The sequence below is a fragment of the Lontra canadensis genome, unplaced genomic scaffold (assembly GCF_010015895.1).
Source record: "Lontra canadensis isolate GAN:19392208 unplaced genomic scaffold, GSC_riverotter_1.0 scaffold9, whole genome shotgun sequence".
Classification (NCBI taxonomy): Eukaryota; Metazoa; Chordata; class Mammalia; order Carnivora; family Mustelidae; genus Lontra; species Lontra canadensis.
Window position 1 is genome coordinate 16,165,258 of NW_022631003.1, and position 20,174 is coordinate 16,185,431.

General features: G+C 36.8%; 1 protein-coding gene across 2 annotated transcripts in view; it reads right to left on the reverse strand.

Annotated features, from left to right (window-relative positions):
- Positions 1-6,679: 6,679 nt before the first annotated feature.
- The window catches only part of TBK1 (TANK binding kinase 1), a 47,312-nt gene continuing 33,817 nt past the window's right edge, over positions 6,680-20,174 (reverse strand). For both annotated transcript variants that reach the window (XM_032854909.1, XM_032854910.1), the window contains 13 exons: positions 19,255-19,451; positions 17,614-17,672; positions 17,259-17,350; positions 14,064-14,165; positions 13,239-13,317; positions 12,688-12,809; positions 12,511-12,587; positions 11,763-11,802; positions 11,152-11,253; positions 10,942-11,038; positions 9,972-10,078; positions 9,676-9,747; positions 6,680-7,354 (listed from right to left, as the gene is read on the reverse strand). In XM_032854909.1, coding sequence (XP_032710800.1) covers positions 7,303-7,354; positions 9,676-9,747; positions 9,972-10,078; positions 10,942-11,038; positions 11,152-11,253; positions 11,763-11,802; positions 12,511-12,587; positions 12,688-12,809; positions 13,239-13,317; positions 14,064-14,165; positions 17,259-17,350; positions 17,614-17,672; positions 19,255-19,451 — 1,198 coding nt within the window. In that variant the 3' untranslated portion in view covers positions 6,680-7,302. The remainder of the gene's footprint in view (positions 7,355-9,675; positions 9,748-9,971; positions 10,079-10,941; positions 11,039-11,151; positions 11,254-11,762; positions 11,803-12,510; positions 12,588-12,687; positions 12,810-13,238; positions 13,318-14,063; positions 14,166-17,258; positions 17,351-17,613; positions 17,673-19,254; positions 19,452-20,174) is intronic.

Sequence of the window (20,174 nt, forward strand, 5' to 3'; positions counted from 1 at the left end):
TGTGACTTTTGATCTCAGGGTTTTGAGTTTGAGCCTCATGTTTGGTGTAGAGATCACTTAAAGAAAGAAAATTTAAAAAATAAAATGAAAGGGATTAGAGAAGATGTTTTTTTCTACATTCTCTTGGGGCTTCTGACATCCAAATTATGCTATTCCATATCTGAAAGATGATATATATGAACAGAGGGACTTTGAAACCTAGATTCCCCATATTTTGACAGTGAAAAAAGCATAAAATAAAATATTAAAGGAACAATAGATGCTTGAATTATACTAGGCCTCACATTTTGTAGATTTATCAGATATCTTCCTTAGTGTTTATAGATCATAGTCATCTCTGTTTTAGAATATTTTTTTTTAAAGATTTTATTTATTTGAGAGAGAGACAGTGAGAGAGAGCATGAGCGAGGAGAAGGTCAGAGGGAGAAGCAGACTCCCCGTGGAGCTGGGAGCCTGATGCGGGACTCAATCCTAGGACTCTGGGATCATGACCTGAGCTGAAGGCCGTCATCCAACCAATTGAGCGACCCAGGAGTCCCGTCATTTCTGTTTTTAAATAAAAGAGGATCTGGAGGCACCTGGCTGGCTCAGTTGGTAGAGCATGTGACTCTTGATTTAGGGGATGTGAGTTCAAGCCTCACACTGGGCCCAGAGCTTACTTGGCAGCGGGGCGGGAGAGGATCTGGTTTTGGATCATCTATCGTATCATCAGATGATGTTTGATAATATACCAGGCAAGGGGAAAACGTTAAGCACTTACATAAGACGCATACCTGTATGGGTGTCAAAAACACATGACTATAATTTTAATCCCGTTTCAGGCTGAAACATTATAAAGAGAATTTGCTCACCTTGCTCCAAGTGCTGTACCCAACCTCCTCCTGCAGGAGGCGCTCCAGACACCAGACCTGCATTTACTCCATCCATTCCCCCCAACTCTGACCCTTCTACACTCCCCGGCAGGCAGGAGTAGGTAGAAAATGCACAGCTTTATGTGGTAGTGTATTTAAGGTGTTTAAAAATCCCACATCAATACCTGACTGAACCGCCCCCCAAACAAAACAAAAACCCCAACTAAAATACGCTGCATAAACTGACCCCAACCAAAGATATATAAGGTCCATTGACATTTTTAGTTTTCTAGGAGGAGGAGAAGCTTACTGTCATTAGTTCTTTCCCATGTGTTCTGAGGTATTTTAATTGTATAAGCAAATTAAGGCTCACTGAAAATAAAAGCTACTTTTTTTAAGGCTAAAGATTCTCCATCTTTCTCTACAAAACTTCTTTGAACCTAAATGACTACGAAGCATAAAATTTGAATTATAGAAATGTTCATGGCTTTTAATACCTCACCTTCAAATTGCTTTCATTTTCTGTTTTTCCTCAGTCATTTTAAATAATGCCTTACGAGCTTTATTTTTTCTCCATACTTGCGGGAGGCTCCATATGATTAATGGAAAAAAAAAGTATCTGAAATGAAGAATTAGCTTGAGATAACTTACCTCTACCTTGGCTCCACACCAACTTGGATTTCCGATGCTTTGAGCAGGTCAGCGATTTGGGGAACCAGTAAAAGAGACGGGCTATTCTTCTGAAGGTTTTGTTGAAGTCACTTCTAATGGCCATAGCTAAAACTATGAATGTTCCAGAATGACTCCCTACAGAAAATATGGATGAGGAAAACACAGTAACACCCACATGTGACACTTTAGCTGTGAACTCTCTTCCAGCCAATATGTCTGGGGACCACCTGTTAGCCCTAAATCCCCTTCCCCTGTCATTCCTTTGGTTTGTCCTTTAGACCTTAGCCTTCATAACTAGAAACTGTATTAATAGATGTTCTTTCTAAAGAAAGCGTTTTAAGCTTCAGAAACTCTAACCTATTATAACACTTGATAATTTTTAAGCTAGACCGCCCCTCCTCCTTTTCCAAAAAACACAATTACTTTCATGGAGGAGCAAAGTTACCAGTATCCACTGAAGTTCAGCATCCAGCAGAATTTTAATGCAATTTGTAGGACTTGGTGATTAACAAGCTACCTCCCAAAGCCATAGCCTTGAGTGCATTTGTTTTGTACAAATTAAAAATGTTTTATATTGTACAAACTGAAAACTTTTCCAGTGAAAACATCATATGTGTTTTAAGCTCTGGCAGAAATTTATCCTGGAAAAAAAAATTGATTCTTAGAAGCCAAGAAATGTGTAAAAGAACAAAGATTCTTGCTAGGGTCCCGTTTTGGAATTTGACCCTTAGCTGAATATTTTTTCTAGACCTTTAACATTATTGTGTACTATTTCAGCAGACACCAATGTTTAGCTCTCTACTAAACAACTGCGACTGAGGTTCTGGTCATCCCACCTGAAGCTATGTTTAACCACTAGTCCTTGTGCTTTTTGTTTGTCAAAAGAAACTTAGGATAGCTTGCTTAGTCCCTCAACATCCTGACGTAGTATCTGAGTTGTGCTTTTATACACCACACTAAATCCTTGGTGCTGATTTGTATGCTAAAAAACACAAACTGTATTATTACCAGTTTTTATTTCCACATCACTGTCTTTGTTTTCTATTCCTTTTTTGGTATTCCTTAGGATTTAGACTTTGAGTCTTCCTGTAAGTGACAATTGGGGAGGAAGTCCAAATAAAACAACAGTGTAAGACTTTTGAAGATACTTAGGTCTTTATTTATTTATTTTTAGTAATCTCTATCCCCAATATAGGACTTTGAACTCGACCCCAAGATCAAGTGTTGCATGCTCTTCTGAGATAGCCAGGAGCCCCAATTTTAGTGTTCTTAAAAATGGGATTGGGGGCACCTGGGTGGCTCAGTTGGTTAAGTGTCTGCCCTCAGCTCAGGTCATGATCCCAGGACCCTAGGATCAAGTCCCGTGTTGGGCTCCCTGATCAGTAGGGAGTCTGCTTCTCACTCTGCCCCTCAACCTGCTCATACCCTCTTCTTTCTCTCTCGCTCTCTCTCAAATAAATAAAATCTTTTTTTTTTTTTTAAAAAAGGACATGAATGATATATCCAGCTAAAACAATAGTGTTACAACTCCCTTATATTTTCAACACTTCATATTTTCAGCACTTCTGAGTTTTTTTTTTTTTAAGATTTTATTTATTTGACAGAGATCGTAAGTAGGCAGAGAGGCAGGCAGAGGGGGTGGGTGGGAAGCAGGTTCCCTGCCGAGCAGAGAGCGCAATGTGGGGCTCTGGGGCTTAATCCCAGGACCCTGGGATCATGACCTGAGCCGAAGGCAGAGGCTTTAACCCAGTGAGTCACCCAGGCACCTCAGTACTTCTGAGTTTTAAACATTTGAGTGAATTTCCTACAGCACTTCTGAAAGACAAAGCACAATGCGTAACAGACATTTCTGAGTAGGGTGAAATCAGAAACAGCAGGCTTACCCTGGTTGTGACTATGATTCTGAAGGGAGAATAAATTTTTGATATATCAGTTGAGATTGCTTATTCCTACTGATAGTGGTTTTTTAAATTTTTATATTATTTATTTATTTATTTAAAAAAAAGATTTATTTGACAGATAAGAGATCCCAAGTTGGCAGAGAGGCAGGCAGAGAGTAGGGGAGGCAGGCTCCCCACTGAGCGGTGTGGGGCTCAATCCCAGGACCCTGGGATCATGACCTGAGCCAAAGGCAGAGGCTTTAACCCACTGAGCTACCCAGGTGCCCTGGTTTTTTTGTTTGTTTTTAATATTTTATTTATTTATTTGACAGAGAGATGGAAAGCACAAGCAGGCAGAGCAGCAGGCAGAGGGAGAGAGAGAAGCAGGCTCCTGAGTCCAAGGCAGGGCTCAGCACCTGAGCCGAAGGCAGACACTTAACCTGAGCTACCCAGGCACCCCCAATAGTGACTTTCTTAATTCCCAACAACTTACCTCTTATTTTTAGCACAGAACACCATAAAGGTGAAATTACTGCTCAAAAAAATAACAGGAAAGCAAGATAAACCCAAGATTATTATAATTCCTTTCTGGATAATTTATGGGTAAGTATATTTTAGAATAAATATTTTGAGAAGATCTTTCATATCTAAGAAGAGCTAGCCTGCTTGACAAAGTGTAGAGGTCTGTAAGGCAATCATATAGTATTTGGTCATTTCCAAAACCATAGAACCTGGAACTTCAGAAGATATTATGGGATTATTTTCCACCTTTCTTCCCTAACCTCTAATTCCTTTTTTATTTACTCAAAAAGATTGCTTTTTCTCCATATGCTTTATGTTCACTTATTTGAATTTTTATTTCTTCTGCTGTTAGAACTACAGCTTATGTAAAGAGTTAAATCCACTAAGTATATACCATTTTTATATCATGAATCCCTACCTTTGGAAAATATATCACAATATTGAAAAAAAGGCTACTAAACTGATATAACCTATTAGGTTATTATTAGGTAAGCACACTAGTATGTATCACCATGTATTCATTAACTTAAAATGTTCTGAATGAGGATTGTATTTTTGAAGGTAAATTTAAAAGCAAGAATACTAGGGATGCCTGGAGGGTTCAGTCCGTTAAGCATCTGCCTTCGGCTCAGGTCATGATTCCAGGGGCCTGGGATTGAGAGCAGCAGGCCTGCTTCTCCCAATCTCTCTCTGTCATTCCCCCTGCTTGTGTTCTCTGTGTCAAATAAATAAATAAAAATTAAAAAAAAAAAAAGCAAGAATGCCTGGTTTCCATTTGCTGTTATGGGGAATAAAACATTAAGTCTTTTTTTTTTTTTTAAGATTTTATTTATTGATTTGACAGACAGAGACCACAAGTAGGCAGAGAGGTAGGCAATGAGAGGAAGGTAACCATGCTTCCTGCCAAGCAGAGAGCCCGATGCGGGGCTTGATCCCAGGACCCTGGGATCATGACCTGAGCCGAAGGCAGAGGCTTTAACCCACTGAGCCACTCAGGCGCACCTAAAACATTAAATCTTAACTGATATTCACGTGGAATGGATTTGTTCTTGTCAATACAACTCATAAAAAGTCAATCCCCACAGCATGGGTTTATTTATTGGTAATCTTTCTAGAGGTGCTGAAAACTAATTCTGCAAATATGTAAACTGATCCCATAATAAAAGTAAAATTTTACCTCATGTTCAGTGACATGAACATTTAAAGTCTACAATCAAATACATACATGTTAGATAGTCCAATAGAAAATTACAATCAAGAGGGATTAAACAAACATCCCCTCACTCCAGAAACTCTCAGACTAACAGGTATTCTTGACAGGGACCATTCACCCACACATTTCTTTCTTTTCTTTTTTTTTTTAAATTTATTTATTTGACAGATAGATCACAAGTAGGCAGAGAGAGAGAGGAGGAAGCAGGCTCCAGATGTGGGGCTCGATCCCAGGACTCTGGGATCATGACCTGAGCCGAAGGCAGAGGCTTTAACCCACTGAGCCACCCAGGCGCCCCTCTTTTCTTTTTTTTAAAGATTTTATTATTTATTTGAGATGGACAGAGAGAGAGAAAGCACAAGACAGGGGAGGGTCAGAGGGAGCAGCAGACTCTCTGCTGAGCCAGGAGCCTGATGTGGGACTCAGTCCCTGGACTCCAGGATTGTGACGTGAGCTGAAGGCAGTTGCTAAACCAACTGAGTCACCCAGGTGCCCCATGCATGTATTTCTACAGTATGTATAGATGCTACTTAAAAATTCTCTACTACAATAATACATTGATTTGAGATTTCAAATTAAAACCTAATCCATTTTCGGGGCGCCTGGGTGGCTCAGTGGGTTAAAGCCTCTGCCTTCGGCTCAGGTCATGATCTCAGGTCCTGGGATCGAGTCCCACATCGGGCTCTGTGCTCGGCAAGGAGCCTGCTTCCTCCTCTCTCTCCGCCTGCCTCTCTGCCTACTTGTGATCTCTCTCTGCCAAGTGAACAAATAAAATCTTAAATAAATAAATAAATAAATAAAACCTAATCCATTTTCAGGGGCAGCTGGGTGGCTCAGCTGTTAACGTCTACCTTTGGCTCAGGTCATGATCCCAGGGTCTTGGGATATAGCCCCGTGTTGGGCTCCTTGCTCAGTGAGAAGCCTGCTTCCCCCTCTCTCACTCCTTCTGCTTGTGTTCCCTCTCTCCCGGTCTCTCTCTGTCAAATAAATAAATAAAATCTTTGGAAAAAAAAGAAAACAAAACCTAATCCATTTTCAGTTTCCCAATGTTCATGTTACTCAAATTTATTTACTCTTTGGGACATGCTATCTTTATGATATGCAGGTTGTGCATAATCACACTTTAATAATCTGATAAGTCAGAAACCAAGACTGAAATCAGAACCACAACCTTGTTGGATGAAATAACTTCTTGCTGAGTCCATCCTTTAATATACGACTCTCGGTAGATGTTTCAAAGAGAATGTTCCCTTTGGATTTGGATAGCATAAATTTATTGTAGAACTTAAACTAAACTAGAATCAGATTTAGAAGAGAAACAAAGCTGTCCTTGCATCCAGTAGTCTGAGAATGATTTACCATCACCACAGATATTTCTTTCAAAAGACAACTTTTGTTTCTCAAAATGCTATACACAGAAAAATACAAACTTTTACATTAAAACTGAGAAATTTATTGATATTTTTTCATGATGGAGTAAGCAGAAATTAAAAAATATACAGCTTGAAACAGTGGAAATAATCCTAAAATTTTTATGACAGTTACACACTTATGGCCAAAATAAAATGAACAGTTTTTAATAATTAAATCACTTTAAAAATTCTGCTCAATAATTTATCTGAAATTAAACACATGTGACAATAACTGGGTTCTGGGCACCTTGTAAAATGAAATGTCACTTTATCCTTCCCCCAAAATTGTCATCCTAGTAAAACAGTGGTTCAGTTCGGCTCCTCACCCAAAGAAGCCACTTCTCCATTCTATCACTTATAAGCAAGTCAACTATCAGTCTTTTCTGATCTGTAAGGATGACAATTTTGGTTCCACTTAAAAAATGTTTCCAGTAGGCAGTCAGAGATGTAGAACTCAGCCTCACTCAGAAGAGTAGAGGATCAGTATTTCAACATATCGGTCATGGCTTTCTTCTAGAGCTCACTGAGGTCAAATGTCCTCATTTAATTATAAATGTTAAAAGGTAAAATTACATCTTAACAGCAGCCAAAAATTTATATCTTTTTTATGTATTTACAATATTGTACATATTTACATGACCACATCAAATACTGAATTATAGAAATAAGAGACCATTTACAGAGGCATTCATTTAATGCCCCAGCATTATTTTCTTGTGCAAACTAAAGCTGCTCTCAAACTTCCCAGAAAGCTAAAGACAGTCAACATTGCGAAGGCCGCCATCCATGGTTAAAGAGCCAAACCTAAAACACAAAAGAAAAAAGGAAATCTCAGATGATTCCTTCATTTGGCCCTAGCATTTTAAAGAATATAGGAGACTTTTCAGATGAGTAAGCTATTAAAGAGTTTAAGCAACTATGATTTGCTCTATTTCTTACTGGAAACACAGTGGTATTATTATAAATATGTGAAAAAAAAAAATCAGTGGCTTGGAAGGACTTCTTTTTTTTTTTTTTTTTAAATATTTACTTACTTATTTGACAGAGAGAGAGAGAGAGAGAGGAAGCAAGCACACAAGTAGGGGGAGGAGCAGAGGGAGAGGGAGAAGCAGGCTCCACACTGAGCAGGGAGCCCGATGCAGGACTTGATCCCAGACCCATCCCAGATCATGACCTGAGTCAATGGTAGATGCCTAACTGACCGAGCCACTCAAGAGCCCCAGAAAATGGATTAGGTTTTAATATGGAATCTCAAATCAATGGGAGGACTTATTAAGAGAAAAGGATGAGGGATATGATCTAGGAAGTATTAGGAAAAACTGGGTAAATTTTTTTTGGTGGGGTGGGATTTAGAAAACCAAAAGTAAGAAGTTGGGAGTAAGTGTGACATCTCAACGGAGAGTAAGGAATGCAACTTATTAGAGCAGAATGTTATTTTAGGGGCCAGCAGGAAGTAAAGTTGAGTGAATGAGCTGGGCCAGAGTATTCTATTCTTTGAATTCAAGTGTGAATTTAGATTTGACCTTTTAGGTAACAGGAGTTTAGAAATTTCTGAGCTGAAGGAGTATGTCAGTAGATAGTGTTTGGGAAGATTGTTTTGGCTATAATAGCCATGACAGATGGGCAAAGCCTGGTCTTAGGAAGATAGGTGGTAGGTTATCACCACAGCTCCTATGTGAAGAGGAAGGTCTGATGAGGCCAAGAGGGGGAATATGGAAACATTCTGAAGGAAGATCACCAAACTTGATGAAAGGCAGCAAAAGGGTTAGTATCTAAAATAACCTATGTTCAAGGATCAGGAAAAAGGTGGTTCCACTGAAGAGAATGAGGAAATTGGAGGGGAAACTGAGTTGGGAAGGGTGGTATGATGTGATTTTAAATACAAAAGAAATGAAGTGATAATGAGACAGCCACAGGGAGACAATGGACAAGACCTGGAGTCCATTATTAGTTCTGGCAAAAATCCGGAAGCAGTCATTTAACATTTAAGCTGTGATAATGCCATGTTATATCACCCATATATTGTCAAATAAATTTGCAAATAAGACAGGGGAAAGTGACTTATGGGACATGTTTTAAGAAGTGGGATTTTACGTCACAAGGCAGAAGAGATTCAATATAAGTTTGTGAAAGCATATCTTAATAGTCCTTTCTTGCTGATATTTAGCTCAAGTTGTGAAAAAACTAAGTTGGGTACTATAAAAAGGTTAGATAATTACTATGTAATTGCTATAAACCAACAGAAAAAAAGATTTTAAAACCAAAAGGTAATTCACACACACAAATCTGAATAAAACATAAAAAGATGCTTTCATATCACTATTAACCAAAGAAATGCAAATTAAAACAAGGTATCAGTTTTAACCAACTAAATCAGCATACATTAAAAAAAAAAAAAAAAGGTAACATCTGGGGTGCCTGAGTGGCTTAGTCGATTAAGCCTCTGTCTCTTGATTTTGGCTCAGGTCATGATCTCAGGTTTGGGAGATCAAGCCCAGCCTCAGGCTCTGAGCTCACCAGGGCATCTGCTTGAGATTCTCTCTCTCCCCCTCATTTTGCCCACCTCTCACTTGGTGCATGTGCACGCTCTCAAATAAATATTTTTAAAATAATGATTCTAAATTTGTTTATTTAGAGAGTGAACAAGCATGGGGACGGGCAGAGGGAGAGAAATCTTCAAACATATTCCCTGCCAAGCGCAGAGTCCAAGGCAGGGCTCAATCTCCTGAACCTGAGATCATGACCTAAGCCCATATCGAGTGGTATGCTTAACCCACTGAGCCACCCAGGAACCCCAATAAATTACAATTCTAATGAGAAGATGTATGAAAAATAATGTGCAAAAGATTTTCAGTTTCACAAATGGATTCAAATTAGCAAATAATTCTATTAACCAGTGCTACTATACAATGGAATCAATCACAGTTGACTCGTCTTTATCCAAGCAACCCCAAACACATTAAAAGGCACCATGGAAATCACAAAACAAAAGGGTTCTGACTTTATATCCTTTCCCCACTACTTTAACCTAATGATACAGGAAGACAGACAGGTACAAATATAGATCTATATGTATTCCACTGCATATAAAATCACAGGGCAGAGTTAATATTTGCATTACTTACCTTTCTAAGATATGATTATTTTCAGCAAGTTCTTTAACCACCCCTTCCATTTCTTCCTTTAATTTCTTCATACTATACAAACAAAACAAGTATCAATGTCTCTGCTCAAGAAAGTATGCAAATGATTTAGAATTCTATTAATATGTTTTAGTTCTCTAGGTTGGAGTAAGCCATTAAATACCATTAACAAATATATTCACAACAAATATCAAAAATTTCAAAATAAAAGAGCAAGATCACAAACTGAAATAAAAATGAATGAAAACGTCATAGTTACCAAATAATAAATCTCTTACCCAAGAGTCATTTCCACTAATGTATTAGAACATGGATAAATTGCGGTCATGGTATGTTTGATTCCACTGGAGGCTGCAAACATTTTCTGGGGCAAAGTTTCTTGCAACTGAAACATCAAAAAAACCTACATCAATCACTGAACAAACTATAAACTACAGATCTTACATTAAAGGTTACACCTTTTTTTGCTTTTGTTTTTTTATTTTATTTTATTTATTTTTTTTTTTTTTAAAGATTTTTTATTTATTTATTTGACAGACAGAGATCACAAGTAGACAGAGAGGCAGGCAGAGAGAGAGAGAGGGAAGCAGGCTCCCTGCTGAGCAGAGAACCCGATGCGGGACTCGATCCCAGGACCCTGAGATCATGACCTGAGCCGAAGGCAGCGGCTTAACCCACTGAGCCACCCAGGCGCCCTGCTTTTGTTTTTTTAAAGATTTGACTTATTTATCTGACACAGAGCACAAGCAGGGGGAATGGCAACAAAGGGAGACAAAGGGAGAGGGAGAAGTAGGCTCCCTGCTGAGATCCCAAGACGCTGGGATCAGGACCAGAGCTGAAGGTAGACGGTTATTAACTAACTGGAGCCACGCAAGTGCCCCAAATGTTACACAATTTAGTAAGCCCTTATAGCTTTAAATTTTAATTTTAAATCTGTGAATGATACAGTACTTAAACCACCACTTTAAAAAAGGTTCTCTTCATAGATGATTAAAAAGAATGGTCTATCAGATGCTTTTTAAAATAATTTTTAAATTTTTTATTTTATCAGATGCTTTTAAGTGTAAAATATCTAAGTTCTGAAAATTTGGTTCAAAACACATATTACAAATGGGCAAACAGAACTGAATATAAGGTGTATTAAATCCTATTTCTCTCTTTTCAATCATTTCAAATATAAACTGAGAAGAAATGTATTTTTTCCTAATAGGAAAAAGATTTTTTTTTGGACACTTTTGATAGTTATACCTCATTTGTATAGTCTTGATACTTTGATACTTCTTCTTCAATATCAAAACACTGATTAGTTAGGGATAATAACTGTTTCCTAAGATGAAGCATCTTTCTAAAAACCAAAAAGAATCAATTAGTAAGCAGTCTAATGAAATACTATCTTACTTACAATATACAATGTACACTGAATTGTACTTTGTGCAGTCAGCCACTAAGGTTCCTTACCTCATCCATTCTTCTGACTTATCCAAAAATGCCTCATATTTTTTAACACATTCGTCTGTAAAGTGGGTCATAGCTTTTGTAGCATGGTAATACAGTTTTTGCCTATAATTTAGAAATAATCACATGCTTAAACCAATGTGACGGTTTCTATTTCCAGTATTAAAAACTTTTCAAATACATAAAATTTATGTTTCTTAATAATGACTATTCTGGCTTTAGAATATTGAGAGTAGAAAGCCAAAGGTTTCTAAGATAGGCATTATAGCAGCAAGATGTGAAAGAGAAGGTTCATGATGGAGAATGGTCAGAAAATATTTATTTAATGAAGTTAAGGTTAAGAAAGTGGTTTATTCTGTCCTTGCCTATGTTCTTTATTATCTATCCTTCTGCAATCAAAGCACATGATGTAGAAGATTCCCTTCTACATCACTCTCCCTTCTCCTTAACCTCTCAACCAGACAAAGTGGGCCTCAAATATGTGCACACACAGTAACAATTCTGTAAGGTCAAGATTAAAAATGTGCTTTTTATCTGAATTAATTTCAACTTTAAGAGGAACTGTATTAATTACATAACCAGAAACAATTATTAAACACGATAAGGACACTTACTTATCAAATTTGTGGATCTGTTCTTCATTGTAAGCTAATCCTAAAAATAAGAAATATCACTTCTGCAAATATAGAATCACAAAATCATGCACACTTCTTTTTCTTTTGAGAGTATGACTTCGAAAAAGCTAAGAGTTTAGAGTAGATGACACAAACTTACAACCCATGGGTTAGATATATAGCTTACAAACATTTTTAATTGATCTCTACACTGTTAACATAAAAAAATTAACTGCCAACATTTAAAAAAATGAGAATATTTCTTTCTTTTAAAGATTTATTTATTTATTTAAGTGATCTCTACAACCAATGTGGGGTTCAAACCCATGACCCCGAGATCAAGAGTTGCAAGCTCCACTGACTGAGCCAGCCAGGTACCCACAGGATATTCTAACAAAATCTGTATTTCCAGCTTCTCTTAAGAATAGGAAGATTTTGGTGCAATGAATTTCATCAATCTGAGTAGTGACTCTCTCCTTCATATGGGTATCTCCTCTCTTATCCTCCTCCTCCCATCGCGTTCCCTTTTGTTACGTGACTGGTCTCTAGAGATTTTAGAGTTCAGGACCCTTAATTTAAAATACTCAAAAAACGTTGGTTTTAAGAATAATTTTTAGTATATTCAACCTCCTTCCCAACAGAATCAAGTCTCTGAAATAAGGAGCCACCCTCATAAATATACCAAATTAATCCACCTGAATTACAACTAGTAGAGCTGATTCATTAGATTAATAAAAATTTTACTTACTACGTTCCGCTTTGTCTTTTTTGAACTGATAGTAAATCTCTGTAATGCAATTTAGCAGGACTTGTAGCTTTTCTACACTATATAAGGAAAAAAAATCCAAATAAATTAATTGAGTCAATGTGAAAAAGGACATTTAATAATAAGAGCAGACACTACCAATAAAATTATATAACCTACTGTCTATCTTTCGGATGAGTGCCTTCTTGATGGGCCCATGTATCTGCCAGCAATCCACCTGGAGATAATTTGCTTTCGACATCCTGAAGACTGGTTTCTATTGTTCCCTGAGAACTGGAAAGCTAAATAAAACCAGTGGGTTCAGATCCAGATTAGCAAAATACAGAAATGACACATTGCCAATGGAGTCTACAGTCTGAATCATATTTCTTTTGTAGATTATGGCAATTTAAAGTCAAAAATATTATTTTTATTTTTAAATGCAAGGATAGTTTCTTGGTTTGATTTTCCACAGAGTATCACATGATAATAAAATAAGAGATTAACTAGTATTAATACATTTTATAAAGCATTTCTTACACTAAATATCCTTTCTTAAAAAAAACATGCAAAATACTTTCCATCATTCAATTAAGCTTGATTCTTTACCTGTAAAATATGGTTAATACTCTGTATCTCACAGAGTTGTTGCAAAAGTCAAATAGAACCATTAGCATAGTTAACCATTAGCATAGCAAACCAATGATTGTCATAATTTTGTAAATACTTACTCTCAACAATTTGGTGTGTATGTCTGAAATTTCACCTAATTCTGCTGCTTCTAGGTTGATCTTCATCAACTTTTCGTATCTGTACAAAAAACAATTATGGAAAAATTAAATGAGCATAATGAATACATAGATTTTAAAAAATGTTTTATAAATTATATCTGAGTTTTTATGACAACTATTTGAGAAAAAAATATTGAATGCAAAGCCTACAAGCAACAGATTCCAAAAAAAGTTGATGTCTCTGTAAAGAAGGAATTTCCAACAGTCTTATGCCAAGAAAACAGTCAAAATACTAGACCGCAGAATGGTGGTCAATAGTACACACTGATTTCATTTATTATATTTCCTCTGAAATATAAATAATACAGCCCAGGAACAGGGAAATCTAAAATATTCTGTTTCAAAAAATAGTCTCAGGCATAAGGTTAATTAATAAGTACTAGTAAACTAAAAGTAACCCCCAAAATTCTGTAAATCCTACCAAAACACAGTTCTAGAACACCCCTTCCCACTTCCTTTGTTGACTGTAGTTTTTGTGTTTTCCTATTCAGAGTGGCTGCTTTTGCAAGGTTAAAAAATCAGACATTTCTATGTCAGATTACCTTTTCCTTTACAAAGGGTAGGAGAAAATGTCACCAATATTCTTTTCTTACCGAGAAGACTAAATTTTGTCTTTGCAAGGAATTAATTTAATCTAAGGTTGTATCTTAATACAAATATTTGCACAGCATACTGTATGATGCCAAGGATAATTAAATAAATGAAAGAGAAATGGGACAATATTTAACATTTTAACCACTATTAGTATGGAAGTCATCTACTCACACTTTCACAGTTTTTTCAATGTTTCTGATACAGAAATCCAATGTGATCACAACTTCTGTCTTTTTGTGAACAGTTTCATTATAATCATCTTTAACTAATTCTCTAAAAAATAATAATATTCTCATTAGTTTATCTAATGAATGATTTTTTTCCTAAAAACATTCAATTTATTTGCCAGAGAGACAGATAGCAAGAGAAGGAACACGAACAGGGGGAGTGGGAAAGGGAGAAGCAGGCTTCCAGCTGAGCAGGGACTTGATCCTAGGACCCCGGGATCATGACCTGAGCCAAAGGCAGATGCTTAACGACTGAGCCACCCATGTGCCCCTGTTTTGTTTTGTTTTTAAAGAATTATTTGTTTTCTCCTATCACTAACTGCACTACTGTTACTATTGTTCAAATTTATTAACAATCTTGTTATATTATGAAAGCCAGTTCATTTCCCCCCTGCCTTGGGCTGAGTCTTGCCAATTCACTTTTTATTACTGAAAGCATCACTGTGACCCCTATGCTTTTCCAGGACACAAACTATTAATTACTACTTATTAAGAGTTTAGAAATCTAAGGCATTAAAATTATATTAAGGAATTAAAAACAAATAATCACACGAATAAGCTAAACAGCATTATGCCTTATACCACCAGAATTAATTTTAATTATTATTACGATCTCTCAAGAAGCAGAATGACATAGTAAATAATAAAACTGGAGGGCTTTTGGTTTACATTAAAGGTCAACAAACCAAACCTGTTTTTGCTAAGGATGACATTTATATTTTCAAAGGTTATAAAAACAAAGTAAAAACAAAGAAGAGAGGTGTGCCTGGGTGGCTCAATCGTTAAGCATCTGCCTTCAGCTCAGGTCATGATCCCAGGTCCTGGGATCAAGCCCCACATCGGGCTCCTTCCCCAGCACGAAGCCTGCTTTTCCCTCTCCCATTCCCCCTGCTTGTGTTCCCTCTCTTGCTGTGTCTTCCTCAGTCAAATAAATAAATAAGATCTTTAAAAAACAAACAAAAAAACCCAAAGAGAACTTATGTAGCTCATGGAGTCTAAAATATTCACTAACTGCAAAAGTTTACCAACAGTGATCTATCTTAAAAACTATTAAAAAAAACCCAAAACCAAAAAACAAAGCAAAAAACTATTTTCTCATGGCTTACTAAACTACAAGTTACTAGGTAAAAGAAATCCAAGCTTTATGGAGCAGTGACTGTGGTAGATAACAACCACATGAACATGAGAGAGTAAGTAACAATACCACAAAAGTAAACAGAGTCAACACTTAAAAGAGTTTTCTAGAAATTATTTAGTAAAAATGAAGAGGCTTTTTAATAGAAAGAAAAAAGCAAAAAAAAAAAAAAAAAAAGGAAAGAAAGAAAAAAACATAGGCTTACAAGCTGGGTAAGTGAACACCTAAAAAAACCCCATCAATTTATGGATTTAACATAAAGATGACAGGCAAAAAAGTGTCATTCTTCTTTCTTCTTAAAGCACCAGCAGAATGAGAATGATGAAACACTTCATAGATGTTTTTCCAAGAAAGGATGAATAGGTGTGAGGCAGATATACATAAACTGTCACAAGCACGAAAGCCATGCAGCATTATGAGCCCAGGGAACATGAGGCCAGGACTATGTGCATATAAAATTCAAAAGACTCAAATGATGTATAGAAACTGGAGGCATGAAGTTCAAGGGAGACTATTTGTTCTCTGGTTCTAGCAGGTGAAAGACCGCAGCTACAAATCATGAAAGGTAAAAAAAGGGCAAGTCATACTCATCCACAGAACATTTCTTAGGGTTACTTTCAGGGAAGAGAATACTTAACTAGATGATCAATATTCTGACCTACAATAACTATATTAAGTGATTCGGTAAAAAAGAAAAAGTGTTTATTGCTTGTCAAAGTGAATGTGTATTTCACTGTATAATTTCACTTACGTGAACAGTCTAGAATAGGCAAATCTATATAGACAGAAAGCATATTTGTGATTGCCTGGGGATAGGAGGTTATGGGGGAAATAGGGTGTGGCTGCTAATGGGTGTGGCTGCTAATGGGTATAGGATTTCTTTTTGGGGTGACAAAAATAATTTATAATGAATGATGATGGCTGCACAACTCTGAATGTACTAAAAACTACTGAATTATACACTTAAAAATGGGTGAATTAAACAGTATGTGAACTGCAGCTCAATAACGCTATTAGAAAAATGAAGTTGAATGTACACGTCATTTGGGAAAAAGGCAAGAAAGAAAGGAAGATTCCGAGGACATAAACTCTAGAACAAGTACAGATTGTACTGCATTATAATAATGCCAAAGCCAGGGCAGCTAGGTAGCTCAGTCAGTTAAGTGTTTGCCTTTGGCTCAGGTCATGGTCTTGGGGTCCTAGGGTCCTGGTGTCAAGCCCCGTGACGGGCTCCCCTGCTCAGCAGAGAGCCTGCTTCTCCCTCTCCCTCTTCCCCTTGCTCATGCTCTTTCTCCCTCTCAATTAAATAAATAAAATCCTAAAAAACAAAACAAATAAACATAAAACAAAAAATGACAAAGCCTACCAAGACAGTGAAATGACAGCCCCAGTCAAGGTCCTTGGAAAAAGATTTCATTTACCATCACATTGTACAGTGTGGCATGTTTTAAAATTCAGATACTATTTGTCCTATCTGTCTCACAAGATTGTTGTAGGTATCAAATTAAAAAAATAGTTGCTAATTTTTTTTTTAAGATTTTATTTATTTATTTGACACAGAGAGACATCACAAGTAGGCAGAGAGGCAGGTAGAGGGAGAGGGGGAAGCAGGCTCCCCACCAAGCAGAGAGCCTGATGCGGGGCTCGGTCCCAGGACCCTGAGACCATGATCTGAACCGAAGGCAGAGGCTTAACCCACTGAGCCACTCAGGCGCCCCAGTTGTTAAATGTTTTGTAACCAAACGTGGAACAAATGTATCATCATAAAACCCAAGGGACACCTGGCTGGTTTTGCTGGTAGAGCATGTGACTCTTGATCTCAGGGTCACTGAGTTCAAGCCCCACCACTGCGTGCAGAGATTACTTAAAAACAAAGTCTTTAAAAACAAAACAAAATGAAACAATATAAAACCCCCAAGCACTTGACCCTACCTAGTCTGAAGAGGTAAAGTATCAATGATGGGGTGGTTACCACTTATTTTCAAATTTCAGTTTCTTACTTACATTAACCATCGTATCCCCTTTCGCATTAATTCCTGATAAAGCAGCAAGGTACTGGCAACTTTACAGGCATAACACACAACTCCTGTTATTGCCTAATGAAGAAACATAATATTTGGTGCTAATTGTGGTACAGGATAAAAAAAAAAACTTCTACATAATAACTTTCTAGTTTATATATTTTTATATATAAAATAAATAAATAAATAAATATATAAATAAATAATTTGAATGAATAATTTCCTAGATCACATACACATATGTAAAGATAATACACTTGACTGTTTCCACTATTGATAATTTTAATTCACATGTTTACAGAGTAATTTTTTTCATAGTAATTTAATTAAATACTAACCTTAGCCATGCTAGCATCCCCATCTAAATCATACCGTGGATGTACTTTAGGGAGGGAAACTGAAATATGAAGTAAAATAATTAAAATCAGAAATAAATCATTTTGAATAGGTAACTATATCCTTTACATAGCATAGCAATTTTCAAAATTAAACATTAACCTCTAAATTAAACATTAGTAGCAAAACTCTTTAAAGTTCTTTTTTTTTTTAAACTATTTATTTATTTGAGAGGGTGAGAGAGACACTGAGAGAGAGAGCATGCATACACAGGAGCAGGGGGGAGGGGAGAAGGAGACTCCCTGCTGAGCACAGAGCCTGAAGCAGGGCTTGATCCCAGGACCCTGGGATCATGACCTGAAGGTAAACACTCAACCTACTGAGCCACCCAGGAGCCCCAAAGTTCTTTTCCAGGTTTAAAAAAAAAAAAAAAAAATCACTTGAAACAATTAACACTCAATCTTTAACAATGAAGAAATTACCTGAAATATTTCTAAAGAGTTCAGTTTTTTTTTTTTTAAGATTTTATTTATTTATTTGACAGAGTTCACAAGTAGGCAGAGACACAGGCAGAGATAGAGGGGGAAGCAGGCTCCCCACCAAGCAGAGAGCCCGATTCGGGGCTTGATCCCAGGACCCTGAGACCATGATCTGAGCCGAAGGCAGAGGCTTTAACCCACTGAGCCACCCAGGCGCCCCGAGTTCAGTTTTTTCTCAAATGTATTTCTACACAATAAGCTCAATACTTCTTTTTAAATCTAAATCAAATCCCAAAGACCTAAACAGAAAAGTAAAAATCTGGGGGCTTTAAAATCTTTAAAAACAACAAAAAAATAAAAATCTGGGTAAACCCCTCCCACACCGGTAAGATTAATAATTTAAGATCTCAAAATGTAGATCTAATTTTTCTTAGACTCCAAAGCCTAGCAAAGTGTCCTAGTCACACTGGACACAATAAACATTTGCTCATATTTATGATACAAAAGGTTATTTTGAGTGTTAGTAAAATACTAAAAGCAGAAAGCTACAGTAAAACATACATGGCAAACTATTTTACCATTTTTTTTTTAAGATTTAATTTATTTATTTGACAGACAGAGATCACAAGTAGGCACAGAGATAGGCAGAGAGAGAGGGAGGGAAGCAGGCTCCCTGCTGAGTAGAGAGCCCGATGTGGGGCTCGATCCCAGGACCCTGGGATCATGACCTGAGCCAAAAACAGAGGCTTTAACCCACTGAGCCACCCAGGCGCCCCTCTTACCATTTTTTTTTTTTTTTTAAGATTTTATTTATTTGACAGAGAGAGAGGGAAGCAGGCTCCCTGTTAAGCAGAGAGCCTGATGTGGGGCTCGATCCCAGGACCCTGAGATCATGACCTGAGTCAAAGGCAGAGACTTAACCCACTGAGCTGCCCAGGTGCCCCTATTTTACCATTTTTTGAAACAATATTGAAGGTCAAATTCTGTAGTCTACAAAGGCTCTTCAATTTTATTATGAGTCTCATTCAACTAATTTATAAAATACTAGTATTTATGAAAGTTCTACATTACTATCATCATCAAGCTTTATGAAGATGCCAATTATTTCTACAGATTTTTTTTTTTTTAATGGCTAGCAGGATCACTAAGAAAATCTCCACTTACTTTTCTCATATATCAATCCTATGGTATTCAGAGGTTCCCGACTTACTACAAAGATGGGATTTTCTTCCGTCGTTTTAGGGAAATGCTGTACTAGTCTTCCAGGTTCGATGACTAAACGTCGTCCCTCATATATAAGTTCTTGATTTGAAGAAATAATTTTGGTTTGTTTATACACCAGTTCATGAAATACAGTAGCACTGTGTGAGAAAAATTCAAAAGGACAACATAATTGGGGTGGAGTAAGAAGTTTTAAAATCTTTTTTTTTTTTTTGTGCTGAGTATAACAACATTCATTTCTACGTGATACTTCAGATCATGGGCAGTCTATAGAAACACTGCTTTGTTGATGTGGGTACTATGATGTCTATTAAACTGAAAATTCCACATAACGTGTCTAGACAGCTATCAATTCCAAAATACTTTTATGTCTGAATAACCATGTTGGATATGTGTAAGATACAGGATTCTTAATGTTTACTAATGGGGAGCCAACACGGCAGATCACTTTGGAGCACTAGACTACATGGGTTCAAATTCCAGTTCTACTTACTTGCTGAATTACCTTAAGTTACTTAACTACTTTGTGCTAAGTTTCCTCATCTATAAAACATGAGCAGTATCACCCACCTCACAGAACTGTGGAAGATTTAATCCCTTTAACAGCTGAGAACAGTCTCTGAGATATGATTGTTAGAATATGTTAAATGAATGAATAAAACCAGATTTTTTTCAAAATGATATTTTGGGGAAAAAGGCAGATTCTCCCTGAACAGACCTATGCAATCAAAGAAACATTTCATCAGCAATGCTGTGATTTGTCTCAGGCTTGGGTGGGCTTTTTTATGTTCAAATGTATTCTGAAAATGAAATAATGGCCAGCACCTATGATCTATCTTTAAATCTTTTTAAAAAGATTTTAC